The sequence below is a fragment of the Anarrhichthys ocellatus genome, unplaced genomic scaffold (genome assembly GCF_004355925.1).
Source record: "Anarrhichthys ocellatus isolate YVR2014 unplaced genomic scaffold, GSC_Weel_1.0 scaffold33, whole genome shotgun sequence".
NCBI classification, from domain to species: domain Eukaryota; kingdom Metazoa; phylum Chordata; class Actinopteri; order Perciformes; family Anarhichadidae; genus Anarrhichthys; species Anarrhichthys ocellatus.
In genome coordinates, this window is record NW_022280063.1 from 380,437 (window position 1) to 401,678 (window position 21,242).

The 21,242-nt window shown below is 48.4% G+C and overlaps 2 protein-coding genes across 2 annotated transcripts in view; one reads left to right on the top strand and one right to left on the bottom strand.

Moving 5' to 3' along the window:
* Window positions 1–117: 117 nt before the first annotated feature.
* On the top strand, window positions 118–12,223 carry tm7sf3 (transmembrane 7 superfamily member 3). Its single transcript, XM_031865674.1, has 12 exons — window positions 118–383; window positions 1,725–1,879; window positions 5,361–5,511; window positions 5,838–5,958; window positions 6,916–7,087; window positions 7,223–7,400; window positions 7,911–7,997; window positions 8,561–8,641; window positions 8,803–8,955; window positions 9,055–9,155; window positions 9,759–9,921; window positions 10,005–12,223. The coding sequence occupies exons 1-12, from the start codon at window positions 308–310 to the stop codon at window positions 10,256–10,258; spliced, it is 1,692 nt and encodes a 563-aa protein (XP_031721534.1). The 5' UTR covers window positions 118–307; the 3' UTR covers window positions 10,259–12,223.
* Window positions 12,224–15,698: 3,475 nt separating this feature from the next.
* The window catches only part of gas2l3 (growth arrest-specific 2 like 3), a gene marked incomplete at its 5' end in the record, with an annotated part of 17,436 nt that continues 11,892 nt past the window's right edge, over window positions 15,699–21,242 (bottom strand). Inside the window, 5 exons of the mRNA XM_031865602.1 lie at window positions 15,699–18,167; window positions 18,768–18,872; window positions 19,798–19,939; window positions 20,028–20,091; window positions 21,122–21,242. The exon at window positions 21,122–21,242 is cut by the window's right edge and continues 10 nt beyond it. Of these exons, the coding sequence (XP_031721462.1) occupies window positions 16,770–18,167; window positions 18,768–18,872; window positions 19,798–19,939; window positions 20,028–20,091; window positions 21,122–21,242 (1,830 nt within the window). The remainder of the gene's footprint in view (window positions 18,168–18,767; window positions 18,873–19,797; window positions 19,940–20,027; window positions 20,092–21,121) is intronic.

The following is a 21,242-nucleotide window of genomic DNA, read 5'->3' on the forward strand; positions in this document are numbered from 1 at the left end:
CATACACGAAGTAAGATGCTCCAAGACAACAATTTATGTAAATCACGTTCAGTCACTGCTTGATTTAAAATGCTGTCTGGACAGGGAGGTGGAGCTATCGCGTGACCCGAGTGCGCGAGTCTCGCGGAAGCATCGTTCCAGCCGTCGGAGCGGCAGCAGAGGGAGAAGGCTGTCCCGCGGAACCCCTCAGTCCAGTCAAGCATGTCGCTTCTGCAGAGACTGCTGCTCCCCAAACACCGGAGGCTCCGAGGTTACCAATGATTTCACCGACCGGCGGGTAGAAGCGCTTTTGTCGAAGTAAAGGAAAATGTCTCGTTGGACTTGGTGCCCGCTGCTGCTGCTCTGTCTTCCTCTTGCTTGTGAAGTTCAAGCGCAAGTGGAAAGTGAGTTACTACGCACAGCAATTTAATGTAATGCTACTTTCACTTTTAGGATGTTATTTATCTTTCTCAATCTTTAAAACCGATAAGTATTGGGTTATATAGTAGCTAACGTTAACATTGTGTAGCAGGTAACGTGTTAAATGCCGTTGTGTGACTCCTTGATACTGCATGTAAATCACTGGAGTGTCACTCTGTTGAGCTTGTTATTGCTGTGTAGCTTTAGCTAACGTTAGCTAGCAGTGAAATATCAAATTTTCTCACAAACCTACTCAGGGTCATATGTTTATTTAGTCCAGTTTAACCCCCCTCAAAAACTCATAAAGTGAATTTAATTCAGTTATATAGTGTTTTTGAGAAAGGGTGTATGTTTTACACATTGTTTAACAGAGTCTATATCGGTGTAAGGAGATGTGGGGGGGGGGTCATCACAGAGCAATTCTAACATAACTTGTGTATAGTATTCCTGTGATATTCATATTGGGATGTTAATAGAATATCAATAACTCCAATGTCTCTGCTGTAGGGTGAAGTCACAGATGGCGGCTGAAGTAACCAGTGATTTATGTCACTTTCTGCAACTAATTTCCATTTACTCAGGGTGGAAAAGCCTCTCAAAGCCTCTCAAACTTCAATCCGAGTGGTCTGTGAAAGAGATGAGGAAGTGTCGCAGTGATGAGTGGGAGAAGCTGCTTTGGTGAAGTGTGATATTTGATTGACAGATGTTTAAGCATCACATAGTCAGTTTAATATGTATATATTTTTTAATCTATTGGTCAAACTACATGTGCTTCTCAGATCTCATGAGTGGACGGTTGCTGTTTCAGCGTGATCTGAAGTGATCATGGTACAGTGTTGTTATGTGCTTTTCTGCACATTCCCCTTCAGATAGACAGTTAATGGTTACTTAAGAGTGAGTACATCCATAGTGGATTCATTACTACTGTTTCATTTGAATAGAGAGGAAAGAAAACAAAAACAGCATTGACGTAAGCACATGATCAGAGGATGATCGGCTTCACTAATACTGGCCAGTCCAAAGGTTTTCAGATAAAAGTGGAAGATAACGTCAAGCTGTTAAAGAAATACCTCATTACTCAACACAGAGCACACTTCTCCATTCAGCTTTTTTCTTCTTCTGTAAGATCCTCCTTGATGGGCTGCTGACCTGTATTCAGGTCGCCTTCATGGCAAAGCACCAGCTGCTGTCTGCGACCTCAGGGAACAAACTGTTTACTCAATATTGCCTGGTGTTGTCGCTCGGAATTTATAGGCAGCACGCTCCAACCAATCCTCCACAATAAAAGCATGTGATCAATCAGACTTTTCTCCTCTCCGTCGCAGACCGGGTGATTTTCCTGCTGGGAACCTTCCAGAACGTGAACGTCTCCCGCAACGAGACAGTGCAGGCCGTGGTGTCCCGGATCGCCCCGGACGTGGCTTACGTCACCCTGCAGTTCCACACGCAGCACCGCAACGCCACGCTCTCCTACACCAGGGTGAGAAAGTGCTGCCAGACACTTTTTTTTTTTTTAGCTCCGACTGTTGCGGTAGCACCTGTGACAGACGACTGACGGACTCTCCCCTCATCATCTGAAATATGATTTGCTTTCTTGCCAATACTTATGGGAGAAGATCGATACCACTCATGTCTATACACTAAATATAAAGCTTAGCTTAGCACAAAGCCTTTAAATAGAGGGAGACAGCTACCCTGGCTCTGTCTGAAAGAAAATCCATGAAACTGATCAAGACAAGGTCTGTGGATTATCTTGAGGAACCGGGTCATGATTTCCATTTCGATAATTTTTCGCACTTTGAGCGCCACAAGCCGAGTTCCACAAAGTATTATAATCGAGAGAAGGCACTTGAAGCACTTGCACATATAGACCATCGATAGCTCTGTCAATGGACTTATTTCCACACGTAAGCTTGTGAAATAAATCCTATATTTCACCGTATCACACTCGAATCTGAAAAAATACAGTTTATTATTTATATCTGTGAAGTGGATGTGGATCTCCACGGCCGATAACTCGAACACTGGGCAACTCGCACCAAAACCAGCTAGATTGATAAACAGCACTACGGGTAAGAGGGGAAACATGTGGTTAGGGTTTTAGGGTGAACTATCCCTTTGAGAAACAAATAATTTTATTGCATCACAGATGGGACAAATATTTTTTTTAAAGAACATCCTTTTTAGTGAAAAAACTTCAATAAGGTAATCATAAATCATAAGGTCCCCCTGCATAGATACAATAAACAAATAGCAACATAATGTGAGCCTGTTCTTTTCTTACATGATAAACAACAATCGGGCTCTATCTTTTACCTGTCTACCATGATAACGAGCAAGGCAGCTTTTATTTTAGTCAGCTGCTGGAGGTAAATATTTGTTCATCTGGAGGCGGGTGCATTGTGGTGCTGAACTGAACGTGACTGAAATCATCTGGTGCACACAGCTCATTGTTTTCAACCAGCCGCACCTTTTACCACTAGCTTAGCACCACTAGCTTAGCACCACTGGTCTGAGAGCACACACTGCTGGCTGGCATGTTCGTCACTTAGAGCATGACATGGCTCTAAGTGTATGAAAGCTCAGTGGTGTCAAATTCATAATGTTCTGTTAAATCAGCAAATCAAACGCCTCATAATTTTTCTAGAGTTTCTCCACATCCTCAATTGAGTGATTCTTTTAGTTGTGACAGTTATAAAAAATAAAACGGTAAACTGTGAAATTGGAGGTATGTAGGAGCAGGCAGTTAGTTCTACCTCTGATGGATGAATGAGGCTTTGTGAGTGAGGCCGTCTGGCCCACTGAGAGGAGTGGCAGTCAGCTGATGTGCAGTCCACTGGTCATGAGCGGCAGACAGGGCGGCCCTGAGGGAAGCTGCTGGCGTCGGTCCCACAAGTCTCAGGGGACAGCTCGGTTTGGGTCCACGCTGGGGGGGTTGGGGGCTAATTTAGTTTAGCTTTATTTTGTTTCCTCTGTTGATGGAAACGTTGGAAAACAAGAGAAAGCCAAACAGTTGAGCCTGTTGACGCAAATGGACGTCAGCGCTCGAGATGGAGCCGATCTCTATTTCACTCTCCCTTTATTCTTTCATCGCTCCCGCTCACTGCGAGTGGTAAACCACAAGATCCTTCTTTTAGTGTTTGATGTTAATTGGTTTATCAGCCAGTGCTGCTCATGACTGTCCATTTCTACTTCCAGCTAACAATCCAGATGCATAAAACTCTACCAGATAAACGTCAGTATGTTTTAGATGGATATTGTACTTCATACTACATATAACTGGACATTCAGAATGCGGATCACCGACCATGTTTACATGTTAAAAATATAAATTTTTTTGCCCTTGTGACAACAACAACAACGGCGATTCTGAATATTGCCGTACTCTGAATAACAGCGGCATGTTAGTGTGCATGTAAAGGTAATCACTGCGGTATGCGTTTCACTACCTCTGTGGTGTTTTTAAATACAATCAGTGTAAAACCACACCAAATGGAGTCTCACTACCCACTCCAGCGCAACAATAAGACGAGCTTCACACAATGGAGTTGTTGTATGAGCGGTCAGACTGAGTGTGTGTGTGTGTGTGTGTGTGTGTGTGTGTGTGTGTGTGTGTGTGTGTGTGTGCGCGCGCAGTGCTTTCAGTGTAAACATGTAATTCAGCTCATGCTCGCTGCAAAATGTATGGTACGTTCCCCCAAAACGATACCGAGCCCTCTGCTGTCTGTAACACACATCACAGTTACTTTGATACCAGTCGTTTCAACCGTTTGTTCTACTTTAGGTAACACGCATCCTATTGTTGTCAGAGAGCTAGTTCATGTGAACTGAGAGTTTACCAGTTCAGGACTGCGTCACACGCTTCAGACGCACACAAATGCATTCGGTTAAATGGCTGAACATTAACAAGGTATGGCTTTAAATTAGCACTGTAATTTGCTCAATTTTTTAAAAAACAATTCATTATATTTATAAATTCAAACAACTAATTTGTTTTGGAAGTTTCCTAACCCAATTTCTCAGCATATTACAGTTATTTATAGATATCTGGTATCTGATACCATTATTTAAAATAAATAAAAACTCTGTACATTTATAGATCTATGTATTTCTTATGTTGTAATGTTTAAGTGAAGCCCGATGCTGCCTTACAAATACAATAATGATCTCAGTCACTTCCACACAGTGAGGCAGACGGCTTATTAATCAAACACTGGTCTTGGATCAGTACTCGGTATCAGCTGATGCACAAAGACCAGGTCTCAGTGTTGGGGCTGATACAGTCAGATAAGGCTCAAGTTACTTATTTATATATAACTAAATCCCATAAAATGTTTTTTAGGGGTCTATTTTCATCTGCAAGCTAAATACACACACACACACACTGCTTGTGAGTTGATGCATTCATTGTTGGTTTCGGCTTTTCATGGGATTTGAACATCAGGCCAACTGATCTGTGAGCTCAACCTTTGGACTGATTTGAACTTCTTACTCGATCTGCCAGTGAAATTAATTAATTCCCTTCATTAGCAACTAATGCAATTTGTTCTGAATAAGATTCCATTTATTTTAGAGTGTGTTGAGGACACAAACAGTGAAAAACATGTTGTTGACTTGTTGGTCAGCCCGGTCTTATCATGAGCTCAGCCGTTGTAGAAATGTCACTGCCTGTAGGAGTGCAGCCTGCAGTGAGTGAGGCGTACTACGGGTTGATTACTCAGTAATCCATTAAACAAAGAGCCAAGTGTGTTGTTTTCAGAAGAGAGAATATTTCAAGTTAATGCTGGCAGGAGATTGTCTCAACCCCCTTTAGTTACATGTATGTCCCCCTCAGGATGAATTGTAATGTCCTTAATTTTTCCTCTGGCACCTGACTGTTTTAAAGTGGTTGTTGCTCGTACTGTTTATTTGCTTTTGCATTTTCCCGCTGACGAGGTGTTGATGTGTCCGTGTGGTTTCAGATGCCAGCCCTGGGTCTCTCTCTGACGGCAGCGGACTCGGGGCTCCTGTCGGCCCTCCAGCCGAGCCAGGCGTCCCTCTCCTTGTTTCTGTCTTCTCCCGACGAGGACACCGTGGCGGGCACCGGGGTCATCCTGCCGTACACCAGCAGCGGTACGTCTTCTGAAACACCAGATCATGCTCAGCGCCTCTTCTGATGTGTGCCGCTCTATCCGAGTCTCGCGTGAGAAGTCAGAAAAAAAAACAAGGAAGTTGCAGCTAGAAGAAGCTTAGAGACACTCAGTTGGTGGTAAACCTTTGACTTAAGGGAAGCTCATGCCGACCATGAGTGAGCGCTGGCATTGATTGAGCGTGGCTGCTCATATGCCGTCCTAGTGTGTTGAAACACCCCAACAACAAGTCATCCTGATATGGCAGGGTACCACTAAACCCTCACATGCCCGACGCAGCAGCTAATAAAGAATTTGATCTCTTTTCAGATCCGGTCCCTGGAGCTTGTAACACGGAGTTCGACCTGGACGTTGACCCAAACGTCTATATCCTCTACAACCTCTATGAGACCACCATCCGCTTTGCCCCGGCAAACTTAGGCTACGACAGGTAACGCAAGAGTATGTGCTCAACTTCCTGTTGGGCTTGTTTAACCACGTCCAAAAACAAATCAGGACCTGTAAGCCAAACCGCCTCGCTGTTGATGTCTCATGCTCTCTCTCTTCCTCTCTCTTCCTCTTCTGCGGCTCAGAGTACTCGCTTCGTTTTCTCAACAACGTCTGTTATGTGTCACAAAGCCGTCTCGGTGCAGATAAACAGAGGACTCGTTGTATCATTTCCTGTTGTGTCATTCATTACCTGCCAGTCTGGAGCAGCATAGACTCCACTGTTGTTAAAACTCTCGTGAGGTTTCGGTTATCTGAATGACGCTTTCTGATTTCTGTGCTCGTTGGGCTTTGTGGAGGGAATATCTTGTCGTGGGACAATTTTGGAAATGCCAAACTGCGTGCATAAAATGTGTCAAATTGAGTTTTCAGCTCTTTACCAACAGTGGTGTGGACAGATACTAGGCTCTTTGTTTGTTTGGTTCACTTCAGTTAAAGGTTTTTTTAATATTTCAAATCAAGTGATTTGTCTTTTTTCATTAAAGCAAATTTCTTTAATGAATATAAGAAGTTGCGTAGATTTAGAATTTGAATACAGCTTTGAACTGTACGGTACAGCCCTGCTAACAGGAAGTGATGCAATAGCTGGTGGTGGTTGAGGTCCAGCTGCAGGGTTTGTGATTCATCTTCATAAAGTAATAAGAGGTGTTCCTCCAGCTGTCTCGCATCCATGTTCAAAGCAGCGTCCTTCCTCACAAAGCCAGTTCACCTTGTAGCCATACAGCAGTAAGAGGCAGGTGTCCTGGATCCACGGAGTGCACATGAGCAAGGCACTGAGCCTTTCCCTCATTGCTAATCATACTAGAGGAGAGCCTCAGACAAGAAAGTCCATCATATACAATAACATAATGAGTTATTATAATAACTGAAGGCAATGTGATTTGTTCTGGTTCTCCATCAGGGGAGAAACTCCTCCGGTCTGCGACCAATCGACAGAGACCAACACGCGCTGGCGGCTGCAGTACGACGTCTACCAGTACTTCCTGCCTGAGAACGACCTATCAGAGCGCAGCCTGTTCGGTGGTATTCAGGCCGTGGCGGACATCCAGGGCATGACGAAGAACGGCAAACGGGTGGGACACTACGAACACCACCGTCTTTCTAGCTCTCATAAGAACATGTTTAACGAAAGTTATGGCAAGTGACAGAAGCACAACAGCCGGCGTGCTGCTCGCTAACTTCTCCCCCTCGTCCCCGTCCCCCTGCAGGTCATTACGCTGTTGTCCTCAGACATGAGCACGGCGGTGTTCAACTCCATCCCCGGTCAGGGCGTCATCTACTCGGTGGTGGTCAGAGACCCGCTGATGAACACCTCGGCCTCCTACGTGCCCGTCCACACCTACGCCTGCAGCTTTGTTTCCGCTCTGGACGGCTGTCAAACACTCGGTGAGCTGCCGCGTGTTCCACATCATCGATGTGTCGCTCACTGGTTCGTTATTCCGACGCTTGTGATCTTACATTTTCAGATTAATTTATTGTTTTTGCTTTCATCACACGTGAAACAAAAAATGGAAACAAGAAACAATCTGCCAAATGTTAGCGGCAGCTCAGCTCGCAGCCCCTCCAGGACATCCCGTGTTTATTCTGAGCGTTTTCAGGTTTTAATCACCGGGTCTGTTTGTTTGGGAGAGGAAGAGACCTCTGCTGATAATTTGGCTCCCGTTAAAATAAACACTGAAGAAATCCTAACTAGGAGAAGTTGACCGCAATGGTGGTGAAGACATCTCCCATGACCCCGTGCTACTCCAAACCGTCACCAAACTCTCTAGTTATTGGTTTGATTGAGAGACCCCATGGGCTGAAATACAGCTTTCTGCAGAGGTTAAGGAACGCTGTGATAGAAGGTTTGACCTTTAGCTACTCAGTTAATGAGTTATTTTATTATTTTGTTTTTAGGAAAGATCTCTACAAAGATTTTCTTCACCCTCGCTGGCTTGGCCGGCCTGTTTGTCTGTTTCTTCGGGCATCGATTCTTTAAGTGTGGTGAGTAGCATCTCTTTGTGTCTTTATTATTATTATTATTATCATATATTATGAATTACCCTCGTAATAATAAGCCATTCGTCCATTCATACATCCATTATCCGGGTCCTGGGCTTAGCAAGGTGATCCAGACGTCCCTTACCTCAGCAGCGCTTTCCGAGGTGTTCCCAGCCCAGACGAGATCTAGAACCCTTCCTGGGGGCCTCTGGCCAGACAGAAATCCTCTTCAAAAAGGAGGCGTCCATGAGGCACGGGGGGTGCACACTACTTAATCTCCTGTAGTTTATCTGCAAGTATGCGTAGCTAGAATGAACATCCGGATCGGCGCTGGCCTGCCTCTCATGTGGTCTCCTCTCATGTGGTCTCCTCTCATGTGATGCCGAAAGGTTTGTTGCTCTGTGAACCCATGACTGAACTGCCGCTGCTGCCAGTGGTTCTGGAAGATGCGGTGGGTTTATTCTGTGCAGACTGATCCGAGTCACGTCTGTCCTGGTTCTACTGTGACGTGTGAAGTCACTGCATTTAATTTACTCTCTCTCTGTTTCTGCCTCTCTGTCACGCAGAGATGTTTTGCATGGGATTCAGCTTTGGGATGTTTTTCTTCTTTGTGCTGATCACAAGGACCACAGACCTGGACTATGACAGTGAGTCTTACACACACACACACACACGCACACACACACGCACACGCGCACACGCACACACACACACACACACACACACACACACTTTGATCATTCTCAAAGCTTTCTGCCGGTTTGCATGATTACAGCCAGTATGTGAGAGTGTGTGCGTCTCTCTGCAGTCTGTCTGGCCTTGTCGGCGGTGATCGGCGTGGTGGGCGGAGTCCTGCTGGTGATGAGCTGGTGGCGCTGGGGTTCCGTCATGGCCTGCGTCGTCGTGGTTGGACTGATGCTCGGCTTCCTCGTCGCCTCCACGGTCCTCTTCACTCCTCTCGGTAGGAGAAACCTGCCGCCGTGACGTCACTGTCTCTTTAACACTGTTGCGTATGATTTATATACCGAGTGTGTTCCTGTGTGTCGCGGTCTTGTTCCAGGTGACCTCGATCTGTTCAGACACTCAGATGCCGTTTTCTGGGTGACCTTCTGCTGCATCATGGTCGCCGTTCCGCTGTTCTTCGTGCGTTGGCCCAGAGAGGTAACAGATCTGAGAACAGTTCAGAGCGGAGACGGCCCACTGAGGGTCTGTGTCACGTGGGTTTCAGTAGAACACTTTCTGTGTGATTGTAACATTTTACGCAAGATTGTTGTGCAATGAAGGTTTAATCTAAAAACATATCTTGTGTGGTTTATAATAATATATGTTATTACAGCACACATCCAAACAAGAAGCACAGTGAAATAAGACAGACATAGAAAGAACAAAGGATGGACGGCAGTGACAGTCGCACATATTTCCACGTATATGTATATTTTCAAACAAATATAAATAAGTAGACTACAGATCAAATCTAACAGGATGTAACCATCTCTGTGACTTCCTGTGTGTTCTCCAACGAGCCCAAAAGCGCTTCAAACCACTGAGGAGCTTGTGATGTGTAGGATTTAGGATATTTATTTTGGCGCCATCTAGTGGTGGTATGACAGATTACATAGTGAGACAAAAAGTGATTTTTTTTTTATTTTTTTTTTGTGCTTTACAGCCAACCGAATCCCTGCTCTATCTAAATAAAAAAAGGTAAGAATGAAAGTGTTTCTCATTCATCTTGACCAGAGATGTTTTATGTTTCTTTGACACCAGGGAAACATCGTCACGTGCGGCGCCGTCGGTGCTTATGCCGTGATTCTGGCCGTCAACGCCTACATCTACACCAGCCTGTCCTTCATCACACTGAACATCCTCAAGCGCTTCCTCAACAACAACTTCAATGCCGTGTTCACCGACATGCCCTTCCAAGCCATCGGTGAGTTCACAACTTTAAAAGAATCTGTGACTCTAATGTTTGGTCTCATCTCAACACCGTCTCCTCCTCCTCCCGTCGTCCAGACTACGCCATGATCACGGTGTGGGTGGTGCTCGGCGTCGGCGGCGTCGTCCTGCAGCTGTACCGCGAGCGCACCCGCCCGTTCTTCCCGCCCAGCCCGTACCTCATGTGGCTGCAGGAACGCGAGCGCCGCAAGACCAACGTCCTCGACCCGAGCCACCACTTCCCCCCGCTGCCCAACCGCCTCCTGGCCAGAGTGCGGCAGCTCACCAAGAGGATGGAGCCGGCCGGGGAGCACACGCCTCTGCTCCTGTGAGCCGTCTCTGGGGGGGGGTAAAGAGATCCCCGTGCACTGCGTATTGTACTGGAGAGTTCTGGGTAATCTGGAGGAATGTTGTCCCTCATAACTGGTGCTGGGACTTTAACCCCGGATCAGCTGACTGGAAGACGGTCCCAGTAGGAATGCATCATAAATAACACAGAGGGGTTATACCACTGACTCTGCTGGTGGATTTTTAAAATCCCCAAAAACGTTTTTTTGTACAGACTGACCTTTTTTTGTTTCCCTGAACGCCACTTTTATTTAACACTTAAATGACATTTGAACAAAATCACTGAAACTGTTCAAGAAGATGGTTCTTATCTTCGAATGTCTAAAATGTAGCCGTAGAAGCTTTTCCGTGTCTGTTACTTACTTCCTGCACTAAAATCACAAACCACTAACGATTAGCACAGCGAGGCATTTTAGCTGTTATCAATGCAGCGAAATATTTAATTTACTTTTTGTCGCTTAGCTGGCATCCATTCAGAACTTTGTCGTTTGGTTTTAAACTACACCTTCAGGACAGCTTTAAATGAAGAATACTTTGTACCGTAAGGTTGATTTTTAAACTTTTAACAGGTGAAGTGTATGTGACGATTTGATGTTTTAGCCTAAACTCTAAGTGCCGTTTAGCCCCGAAAGTTCTGCAGGAGTCACACAGGTCAGTAAAGTGAGGATGCGCCTCACAAACAAGCCGCAAAAGCAAAACTGACTAAGTGAATAAATATTGCACAGTTTTTACACGTTTGCCTTCACACAGAAAAAGAGGAAAAACACACTTTCATTCACTGTGTGAGAATAGTTTGTTTTCCTTTTGTTTGGACTGACTTTGCAGTCCGGTCAGTCTTAGTTATTTGCACACTGGATTTTAACGTACTGGCTGTGACGGTGCTGAGTGATTAACCTGTGAACGTGTTTAAACTGCTGCCTGTGTGCCGGGACTTTTCTCAAGGTTTCACGCTCAGCTTTTAGCCCACAATGCACCGAGACCAGACTCGGTCTTCAAGCCTGTAAATGCATGCAAGTATTTTATTTGGCTTCCTTTTCTTTTTTTTGTCTGTGGACTTTTTGAAATAAAAAACAAAATGCAGACATGTTTATGAAAAACACGGCCTATAGTTTTTTCCTTCCCTTAGCATTTAGAGGAAAAACCAAACATTCGACCGCAGCCCAGGACCCTGAAATCAAAGCAGCTAAATGGAATTCAGCCATCATTCACATTATTTACATCTGTGCTTTTCCTTCTAATAACAGCTGATTCCTTTGAAGCTAACAGTTGTCCCTGTGGACCTCTGCTGTGCCGACATGACTTATCCCCCACTGTTCCGTTTGACTTTCAGAAAAAAAATAATTAGGTCTTGTTTCGTTATTTAACACGGGGATGAATAAAGATTGGCTCTTGTGGTTTTAAGAGTATATTTATTCCTCTCGCCTTCTATAATCCAATATAAAATCACAACATTCAACCACCCGAACTAACTCAACCCTGGTGTAGTGTTTCTTTAACACCACTGGCGGGCAGCAGAGCACAACAGGTGACTATTGGAGGCCTGCACACCATCACAAGTGATTTCACTTGTTCTGATTAGTCAGATTTCATAATTTTTCATGAACAAAATATGCAACTAGGTATCGTTCTACCAACCTCAGAGGCTGAAAATCTAACATACGTGAATTGTTTTATTTTTCATGGGTTTTATAGTCACTTTAATCCCTAGGATATTTCTACTCCAGTTTGTTTTTGCAATAAAAACATGAGTCTGCACACAGTCCTGAGGTCCAATCAGCCTAAATTTAAATCACCTGTGTGGTCTCTCTCTGGGTAGTTCAGGGCTCACCTTTTGTCTGCATATACAGGCAAACATTGCTCCAGTCACTAGTGTTAAAGGGACCATACCAGACCAGCAGCACCACAGAAACAATATTTCATACACAAAACAAACAGCAAGCGTGCTGGTGGCATATTTGACTGATTCACTCACAAATAATGCAAACAAATGTTATAATTCTAATAATCTGGTTCCACTCTTTAGGAGAAATACCAGTGCTCATCTCATGTGTGTCAGACAGACAAGTGAAATGTGCGCAAGCAAGTTCCTTCCACGAGGACTAAAGGCAAATATTGCTCATCTTTTCACCTGTAACACCTGCTGCAGCTTCTATTTACTTGTGCTAGCTAGCGGACTCCTCCGCGAATCGCCACCTTATTGTGGTGGAGGAGTTTGAGTGGCTCAGTGATCCTGGGAGCTATGTTGTCTGGGGCATTAGCCCCTGGTAGGGTCTCCCAAGGCAAACAGGTTTCAGGGGAGAGCCCAGACTAAGAGCGGTTCAAAACGACCCCTATGATAGTTAGCCCACGGACTACAGTCACCTCGCCCGGACCAGGGAAACCGGGGCACCCTCCCGGAGCCAGACCCAGGAGGGGAGCTCGTAGGCGAGCGTCTGGTGGCCGGGCCTTTGCCCATGGGGCCCGGTCGGGCTCAGCCCGAATAAACACCATGGAGCAGCCACCCTGTGGACCCACCACCCGCAGGGACAAGCATCGGGGTCGGGTGCTATGCAGACCGGGCGGTGGGTCGGGCGGGAGGCCCGGGCATGCCGATAGCCGGCGGCATAGACTAGCTCTAGGGACGTGGAACGTCACCTTGCTAGCGGGGAAAGAGCCAGAGCTGGTGCAGGAGGTGGAGCGATACCAGCTAGAAATAGTTGGACTCACCTCCACACACAGCGTTGGCTCTGGAACCAAGCTCCCGGAGAGGGGTTGGACTTTGTCCTTTTCCGGAGTTGCCCAGTTTGAGAGGCGCCAGGCGGGAGTGGGGATGCTCACGAGCCCCCGGCTGAGCGCCGCTGTGTTGGAGTTCTCCCCGGAGAGCGAGAGGGTCGCCTCCATGTGCCTACGGGTTGCGGGGAGCAAAGCTCTGACTGTGGTTTGTGCTTATGCACCAAACAGCAGTTCAGAGTATCCGGCCTTCTTGGAGTCGGTGGGAGGGGTCCTGGAAAGGGCGCCGCCTACCGACTCCATAGTTCTCCTGGGGGACTTCAACGCTCACGTGGGCAATGACGGAGAAACCTGGCGGGGGGTGATTGGGAGGAACGGCTTGCCCGATCTAAACCCGAATGGTGTTTCGTTATTGGACTTCTGTGCTTGCCACGGTTTGGCCATAACGAACACTGTGTTCGAACATAAGGTGGCTCATAAGTGTACCTGGTACCAGAACACCTTAGGCCGGAGATCAATGATCGACTTTGTAATCGTATCATTTGATCTGCGGCCGTATGTCTTGGACACTCGGGTGAAGAGAGGAGCAGAGCTGTCAGGACTGCTAACCCGGACGGAGGACATTGTCGGGCGGTGCAAAGAGCACTTTGAGGAACTCCTAAACCCGACCAACATGTCCTCTGCAGAGGAGGCAGCGCCTGAGGACCTAGGGGGAGGCTCACCCATATCCCTGGCAGAGGTCGCTGAGGTAGTTAAAAAGCTCCTTGGTGGCAAGGCGCCGGGGGTGGATGAGATCCGCCCTGAGATGCTGAAGGCGCTGGACATAGTTGGGCTGTCCTGGCTGACACGCCTCTTCAATGTCGCATGGGGGTCGGGATCAGTGCCCATGGAATGGCAGACCGGGGTGGTGGTTCCCATCTTCAAAAAGGGGGACCGGAGAGTGTGCTCGAATTACCGGGGTATCACACTACTCAGCCTCCCGGGGAAGGCTTATGCCAGGGTGCTGGAAAGGAGGCTCCGACCGCTTGTCGAAGCTCAGATTCAAGAGGAGCAGTGTGGATTCCGTCCCGGCCGTGGAACAGCTCTTTACCCTCGCAAGACTACTGGAGGGGTTCTGGGAGTTTGCCCAACCAGTCTACATGTGCTTTGTGGACTTGGAGAAGGCTTTTGACCGGGTCCCTCGGGGGTGCTGCGGGAGTATGGGGTGCCGGACCAGTTACAACGGGCGATCCGGTCTCTGTATTACTGCAGTATGAGCTGTGTCCGCATTCTCGGCAATAAGTCAGACACGTTCCCGGTGGGTGTTGGCCTCCGCCAGGGCTGCCCTTTGTCACCGGTCCTGTTCGTGATTTTCATGGACAGGATATCTAGGCGCAGCCTGGGGGCGGAGAACGTCAGTTTCGGGTGTCTCGGGATCGCCTCTCTGCTGTTTGCAGATGATGTGGTCCTGTTAGCCTCCTCGGATCGTGACCTCCAGCATTCACTGGGGCGGTTTGCAGCCGAGTGTGAAGCGGCGGGGATGAGTGTTAGCACCTCCAAATCTGAGGCCATGGTTCTCTGCCGGAAACCGGTGGATTGCTCCCTCCAGGTGGGGACGGAGTGCCTACCTCAAGCGAAGGAGTTCAAGTATCTCGGGGTCTTGTTCACGAGTGAGGGTAAGATGGAGCGGGAGATCGACAGACGGATCGGTGCAGCTGCAGCAGTAAAGCGGGCGCTGCACCGGACCGTCTTGGTGAAGAGGGAGCTGAGCCGGAAGGCAAAGCTCTCAATTTACCACTCGGTCTACGTTCCTACCCTCACCTATGGTCACGAACTCTGGGTCGTGACCGAAAGGACAAGGTCGCGGCTACAAGCGGCCGAAATGAGCTTCATCCGTAGGGTGGCCGGGCTCAGCCTTAGAGATAGGGTAAGGAGCTCGGTCATCAGGAGGGAGTTTGGAGTCGAGCTGCTACTCCTTCGCGTCGAAAGGAGTCAGCTGAGGTGGTTCGGGCATCTAATTAGGATGCCTCCTGGACGCCTCCCACTGGAGGTTTTCCAGGCACGTCCAACTGGGAAGAGAAACCGGGGAAGACCCAGAACACGCTGGAGGGATTACATCTCCCAGCTGGCCTGGGAATGCCTCGGGATCCCCCAGAATGAGCTGGAACATGTTGCCGGTGAGAGGGAGGTCTGGGTCGGCCTGCTTGACCTGTTGCCACCGCGACCCGACCTCGGATAAGCGGTGGAAAATGGATGGATGGAGCTAGCGGACTCTTGGTTCGGTGAGACTGGAAATAGAGTACATTTTTGCTCCTTCAACTGGCTCCTCTTTTACCGTTCGGATAATTAAAATAATTCAAGTTACTGCAGTGTTTCTCAGTTTTAAAATGTATTTTCTCAAAGGTAATTGAACTTGGGGTCAACAGGCCAGGCTGCCATTGGCTCGTGAGAGCTGGGGGCGTGATAAAGAGGCGGCTGCATGATTGAAACATTCCTCAGCGATTAGTTGTAACACCGCGAGACTGCTATTGGTTACGCTTTGCAATTTTGCACCTTAATAATTGGCCCACAATAATGTGAGGCATAATCACCTAAGTATCTTTCTTAACTTTTCTCTCTCTCCAGTCTGAATACTTGGAGGAATGTGTTGGGTATCCAGGCTAAGACCGTTTTAGAGGAAACAACTCCTCAAAAACACTTAATATGTTAAATAAGACAAATGTGACACATTTTAGATAGTCTTTAAAACACTTGTCAATTTATTAATCAAAATGACAAAAAGGTAGCCGGAACAAGAGACAGAATCAACATTAAAATTCTGACAAACATGGCGGTTCCTGTAAAGTGCCAAACAAGGGGACACACACACACACAAACACACACGGACACACACACGGACACACACACACACACAGAGTGTTTTCTGCTAAAAAGAAGAGAGGAGTTTGATCAGTAGTTCATCTGCGACTCAGGCTTTTCTCCCGAGAAACCAAAGTCATGAGTGCTCGTACACAATGTGCAATTTTCATCAGTAAAAACAATTAACCCCCCCCGATCATCTAATACATTCTAATGCCGCTCAGAAACGAGACATTTCTGATGAAGGCACACGACAGGAAGATCCGTTCCTGATGACGCCTTGTCCGGCGGTATCGAGACGAACCTCCCACCTAGATATCAGACACAAGTGTTATGTCCAAATATCCACCAGTGGACAGTATGTTCTCACTGGGGAGCAACAATAAATCACCAGAAACCATGATTTGTGTTCCAGTTTTGTCACTGAACTCCAGAAATGTCACAACTTTGGTAACCTGCTGGAGGAAACGGGACTCAGGAGCTGCTTTGCAATAAATAAAAAAATTATCCGTTTACCTGCAAAAGTTCACCGAAGTGCCTTTTACTTCATGGCTGTTTCCTGTGATGATGTAATGAGCTAAAATAAGCTTTGAGGTTAGTGTTCGATAAAATTATATCCTTTGTTCTGCTAAAGTCAGCCAACACAAATCATTTGTAACGGCTTCACATGTAACGAGTGAAAATGTAAACAACAAGTTTTAGTGTTGACCAAGTTAGCTGACCGCCCGAAAAAAGACCGCTCAATCACCACGGTGACAAGACATACATGATACCTTTGACCCTGGATTAAAAAAAAGACAAAAGATAAAAGGCGATTAAATAACATACAAAAACAGATTTGAAGACAAACAATGGACAAAAATGAGAAGCTTTTTGATGAGGGTTAGTGACAACTGCTGTGTGACCACCAGCCTGCTGGCTTTGGTGAAGTCTTCGGACGCCGTTGGGTTACGTCCTCTGCCTCCTCCGACTGTTCATTTCAAAATAAGGGTCCTCGCTTTTGCTCTTGATCTTCTTGCAGACGCCGGGCTCCGTCTTTACATCTCTGACGTTGGGGCTGGTTTTCTTCGGGGCCAGGGCGAGTCCTGGAGCCGCATCAGGTTTTAGGGTTGACTTCCCGCTGATGGGGTTGGTGGTGGCTGCTTGCTTCCGCCCCACCCTCTGTGCTGTGGCTGGTGTTGTCTGATTGGCTCTGCTGTTGGGAGGGCCTGTGTTGCCCCCATGGACCCGCCCGGGGACAGCAGCTGCGCCGCGTGGTGGGGCAGCGCGTGGCGGGGCAGCGCGTGGCGGGGCAGCCACGCCACGTGGCGGGGCAGCAGCCACCTTGTTCAGGGCGGGCCCCTTGGCTTTGGCTGCGACCTCTTTGCTCTTCAGCAGGGAGCAGCTAGGCTTCGGCGGCCCCGGGGAGGTCGCCCGTGAACTGGGGGTGGGGGTCCGGGTCTGGGGAGTTGACGTCGCTGCACCTCTTGTGGCCATCCGCACCCGCCTGGCGGCCTCTAGACGGAGGCGCGAGGCCGGGGAGCCCGGACGGCGCTGCGCAAGGAGCCGTGAGCGCTGGCTGGTGCCCATCGGGGGCCGGGCATCTTTAGGGGCGGGGGCCCGTGCTGGCGCGGCGACGGGGCGGGGCGCATAGGCGGCGATGGGAGAGGTGCAGGGGCTGGAGGGTTTGGGGAATTTGGAAGACGGCTCAGGGCAGACGGGGCTCCTGGGATGAGAGGCGGGGCAGCGCGGTGGCGGTCTGAGCTTCAGTTTGGAGGCGGGGCTCGGATCCGCAGGGCCACGCGATGGAGCAGAGGACGGAGTCAGAGCTCTGCGATGGACCTGCACACCCGGACACCCCGGGCTGGGAGGCTGTTTGGAGCTTCCCACAGGCGTGGCGGGCAGAGAGGAGCAAGCTTTGGTGGTGGTGGTGGGCAGGGGCAGCTGGGTGGGCTTCCTGGGGGAGGAAGGTGTCGCATGCAGGTTCTTCTTGGGCGCTGAGGCGACGCCCTTTCTTGGCAACGTGGGCGTGCAGGCCGGAGAGGCGGCGTACGAGCGGCAGGCGCCGGTCACAGACGTCGCCTTACAGCCCGAGCCGGAGGAGGAAGACGACGACGAGGTGGAAGTGGAGGACGAGGAGGAGATGAGGTCGTCAACAGCGGCGAGGGGGTCCATGTCGGGTGGAGGGGGTGGAGCTGCATTGCCATGGTGACCTCCCAGGCCGGGGGGGCCTTTCTGAAAGGCCAGGATCTTCTGCTCCAGAGTGGTGAACTGCAGCACTCTCAGAGGGTCGTACTTCATCAGGAAGCCTCGCAGCGTGTCCCAGCCGCCACCGACGCGCACCATCACGTGTTTCCCATGAAGCATCTGTGTGGGGAAATAAAAATCAGCTGGTAAACACGTTTCCCCCTCAAAGACACGTTTGGTTGATCTTTGCAGGCAGTCAAAAATCCACAGTGATGCATTCCTTCCCAAAATAGCCACTGCGGATCTATAAATGAGTGTCCTGAGGCTTGGCAGCGCGGACAGCAGCAGAGTAATTATGATGTAATCGTCTAACACTATCCGCCACTACCGAGTAACGAGCTTACATGTGTCCAATCACAGCCTCCAGAGATGTGGTGAAGACTGTTGCATCTCTGCCAGAGCTCACACACACACACACACACACACACACACACACACACCTGAGGATTTCCTACTACGTCTCATAATAGGATGTAAACAGTATTTATGGTTTTACTAAACAGTACCATTAGTTATAGTGTGCTTCTGCTTTTTGCAGTACACAAATTGACCATTACAACTTTTGGCTGCATCTTTATTTATTTTTTCTGTATTTTCAGGATGGAACTAAATTCTAAATTTACTGCTACAATAGATAATATAACTTAAATTAAAGCTCAACAACTCAGCGACTAAATGATCTGGATCACTGATGTGAAGTGAGCCGAAGAGAGCACTCACCCGAATAAAGAGGGTCTTGTCTCCCAGTCGGTAGCGTCCCTCAGACAGGTACTCAATGGAGACTCTGTTGGCACAGTTGCAGGGTGGGTCGTCCATGCCGTGCTCCTACAAGACACACAAGAGGCTCATAAGGCGGCCACGTTGGCAGAAATACTGGAATCTCTTTGTAAACATATATGACTATTTAAAAACCCAACAGGAAAACAAAGCAAACATTTAAGGTTCTCCAGTTTTTTTTTTTGCAATAACGCAATTACACCCACTGAAGCGAGCAGTGACCCGTCTAATTAAAACAATGTTTAAAATGCATCACCCAAGAGGAGACACGAGTGACAAGGGCATGAAGACACAGCGGACTAAAATAACTTGCAGCATTTGCTACAAGCTGCGGCTCACAAACTGCTCATTTGAATGTGTAAAAGGAAATATGCATCTGGGAACAAATACACTAGTTATATGCATTTATCCAAACCGCCTTCATCTTGAATGACTTCAGTTATTTTTAGCCCAGCTGTCTCCTCTAAACACTGACGGTATTAGAGCCTCGTTTTGGGGGAATAAACCCACCCAACACTGACGGTGTTAGGATCACAACTTCCATCAGCCATGATTTAGAAAGTGTTGATGGAGGAGGCCCCGCTCGGTGAGAGAGCGGCACATCAACAGTTCCTCCCTTGTGTGTACTCGAGGCTGCGTGTGTGTGTGTGTGTGCGTCACGGTGGCTGGCCGGTCTGAGCGTCACGTGGTCAGCCGCGATGTGTCACACCCCGCGGGGCGCCAATGAGGCGGCCTCAAATGGGTCGCACGTGGACCGCCGACGTGATCAGCTAGCTGCGGGGCCCTACAGACGCTCGGCTTTTGCTCGTTTTGTGCGCGGTCAGCTGTGAACCCCGTCATGTAGACCGAGGTTAGGCGACGGCTCGCCAATATTGCGAGCGTTCAGCGGCAATGGTAGCAGCCAGGTAAAGATGAGGGAGGCCGTTCTACTGCAGTACGGCGTTTTAGCTTCCGTTCACGGGTCAGAACTCACCCCGGGCCGGTAGAGGCCGCCGTGCTGGCAGCACACGCTGAAGGTTTTGACGGCCGGAGGCGGCTCCTCCGTCAGCAGCAGAGTCTCCTCCAGCTCGATCTCCTTCTCCAGCTTCACCAGCACAGGAGGCTCCACTCCGTACCTGAGGGACACACAGCAGAGTTCACAGCGTCTACCTTTGGCACCTTCTTCTTCTTCTTCTTCTTCTTCTCCTGCGTTCAAACACTCACTTGGAGACGATGCGGCCGATCTCCAGGAGGCAGAGGCAGACTTGCCGGGGCTCCTTGTGCAGCACTGAGGCAGAAAATGCAATAGTTTAGGGTCAGATAATGTGAAGCAGCAGCTGCCATCTCGGGCTTTCTTCAGCAGAACACGACGGAAATCGCAAACGAGGGGGATGAGGTGTGATAAAAAAAATGCACGTGCTACATTCTGGAAACGTGACACTGTGAGCACGTAAGATAAAGTTAGCCGTTCCCTGAGGGGTTGTCGGGTGATTCATGCAGAAGAGGACGGGGGGGGGGGGGGGGCTTTAAAAGTCGCACAAGGACGGTCATTAAACATAAAGCATGTAGTATAATCACAGCAGACGCATGGCCTTTCTGAAATCGCCCCGATCCGTTCTTTTGGAGAGCCATTACTTGTAATGAAGTGAGTACTCAGGGCGATTGCTCTCCACAACAGATCCTATTAAACCATCAAGACGTGAGGCTTAAACCACAGAGCTCTGCAAAGGAGCTTACAGCCGCTGTCTAGTCCGTTTACATCCTCCACAACACTGCGTTAACCCGTAAATAGGACTCAACTATGTTCATGTTAGCTGGTGTTCTTACTGAACAGATCAAGTCATCATCCGAGTAAAGATTTAATAGAACTCCTGAAGGATTTGTCTGCTCTTGCATATGGCAGCACAAGGTGTCTTTTTTTTATTTTTATTACTTGGTCTCAGCTTCCTTTTGGTGTGATTTTAAAACAGTCTTTGACTCAACAAGGCTCGCTACAGGAAGGAAAGCTTGAGAGGGAAAATGGCCAAGCACATGCAGGGAAACTCATGATACCGGTCCCAAAGTTATAAAGCATGACTGCTGTAAGACAGACGGATCAAAGGATCCTCTGGAATCACTTTTACTGAGACCAACAACGTTAAGGCTGCTGCACATGAAAGAGAGGGGGGGAGAGCAACAGAGGAGGAGTTTAAGTAGAAAAGGTTCACTCGAAAAAACAAAACAAACAAACAGAGATGGCAGGCTAATTTAAAATGATGATACACACAGAACGGGTGAAGGAAGTCGATAGTTTTGTTGACATCTGCTGCAGCTCTTACCGAGGCCTTCCGACTCAAACAGGTAGGTCTCCTCAACGCCGACGTGGCGGCACCAGGCCAGGAAGTTGGCGGTGTTGTCGCGAGCGAAGAAGGAACCTGGAGAGGCGTCCAGCTTGCAGGC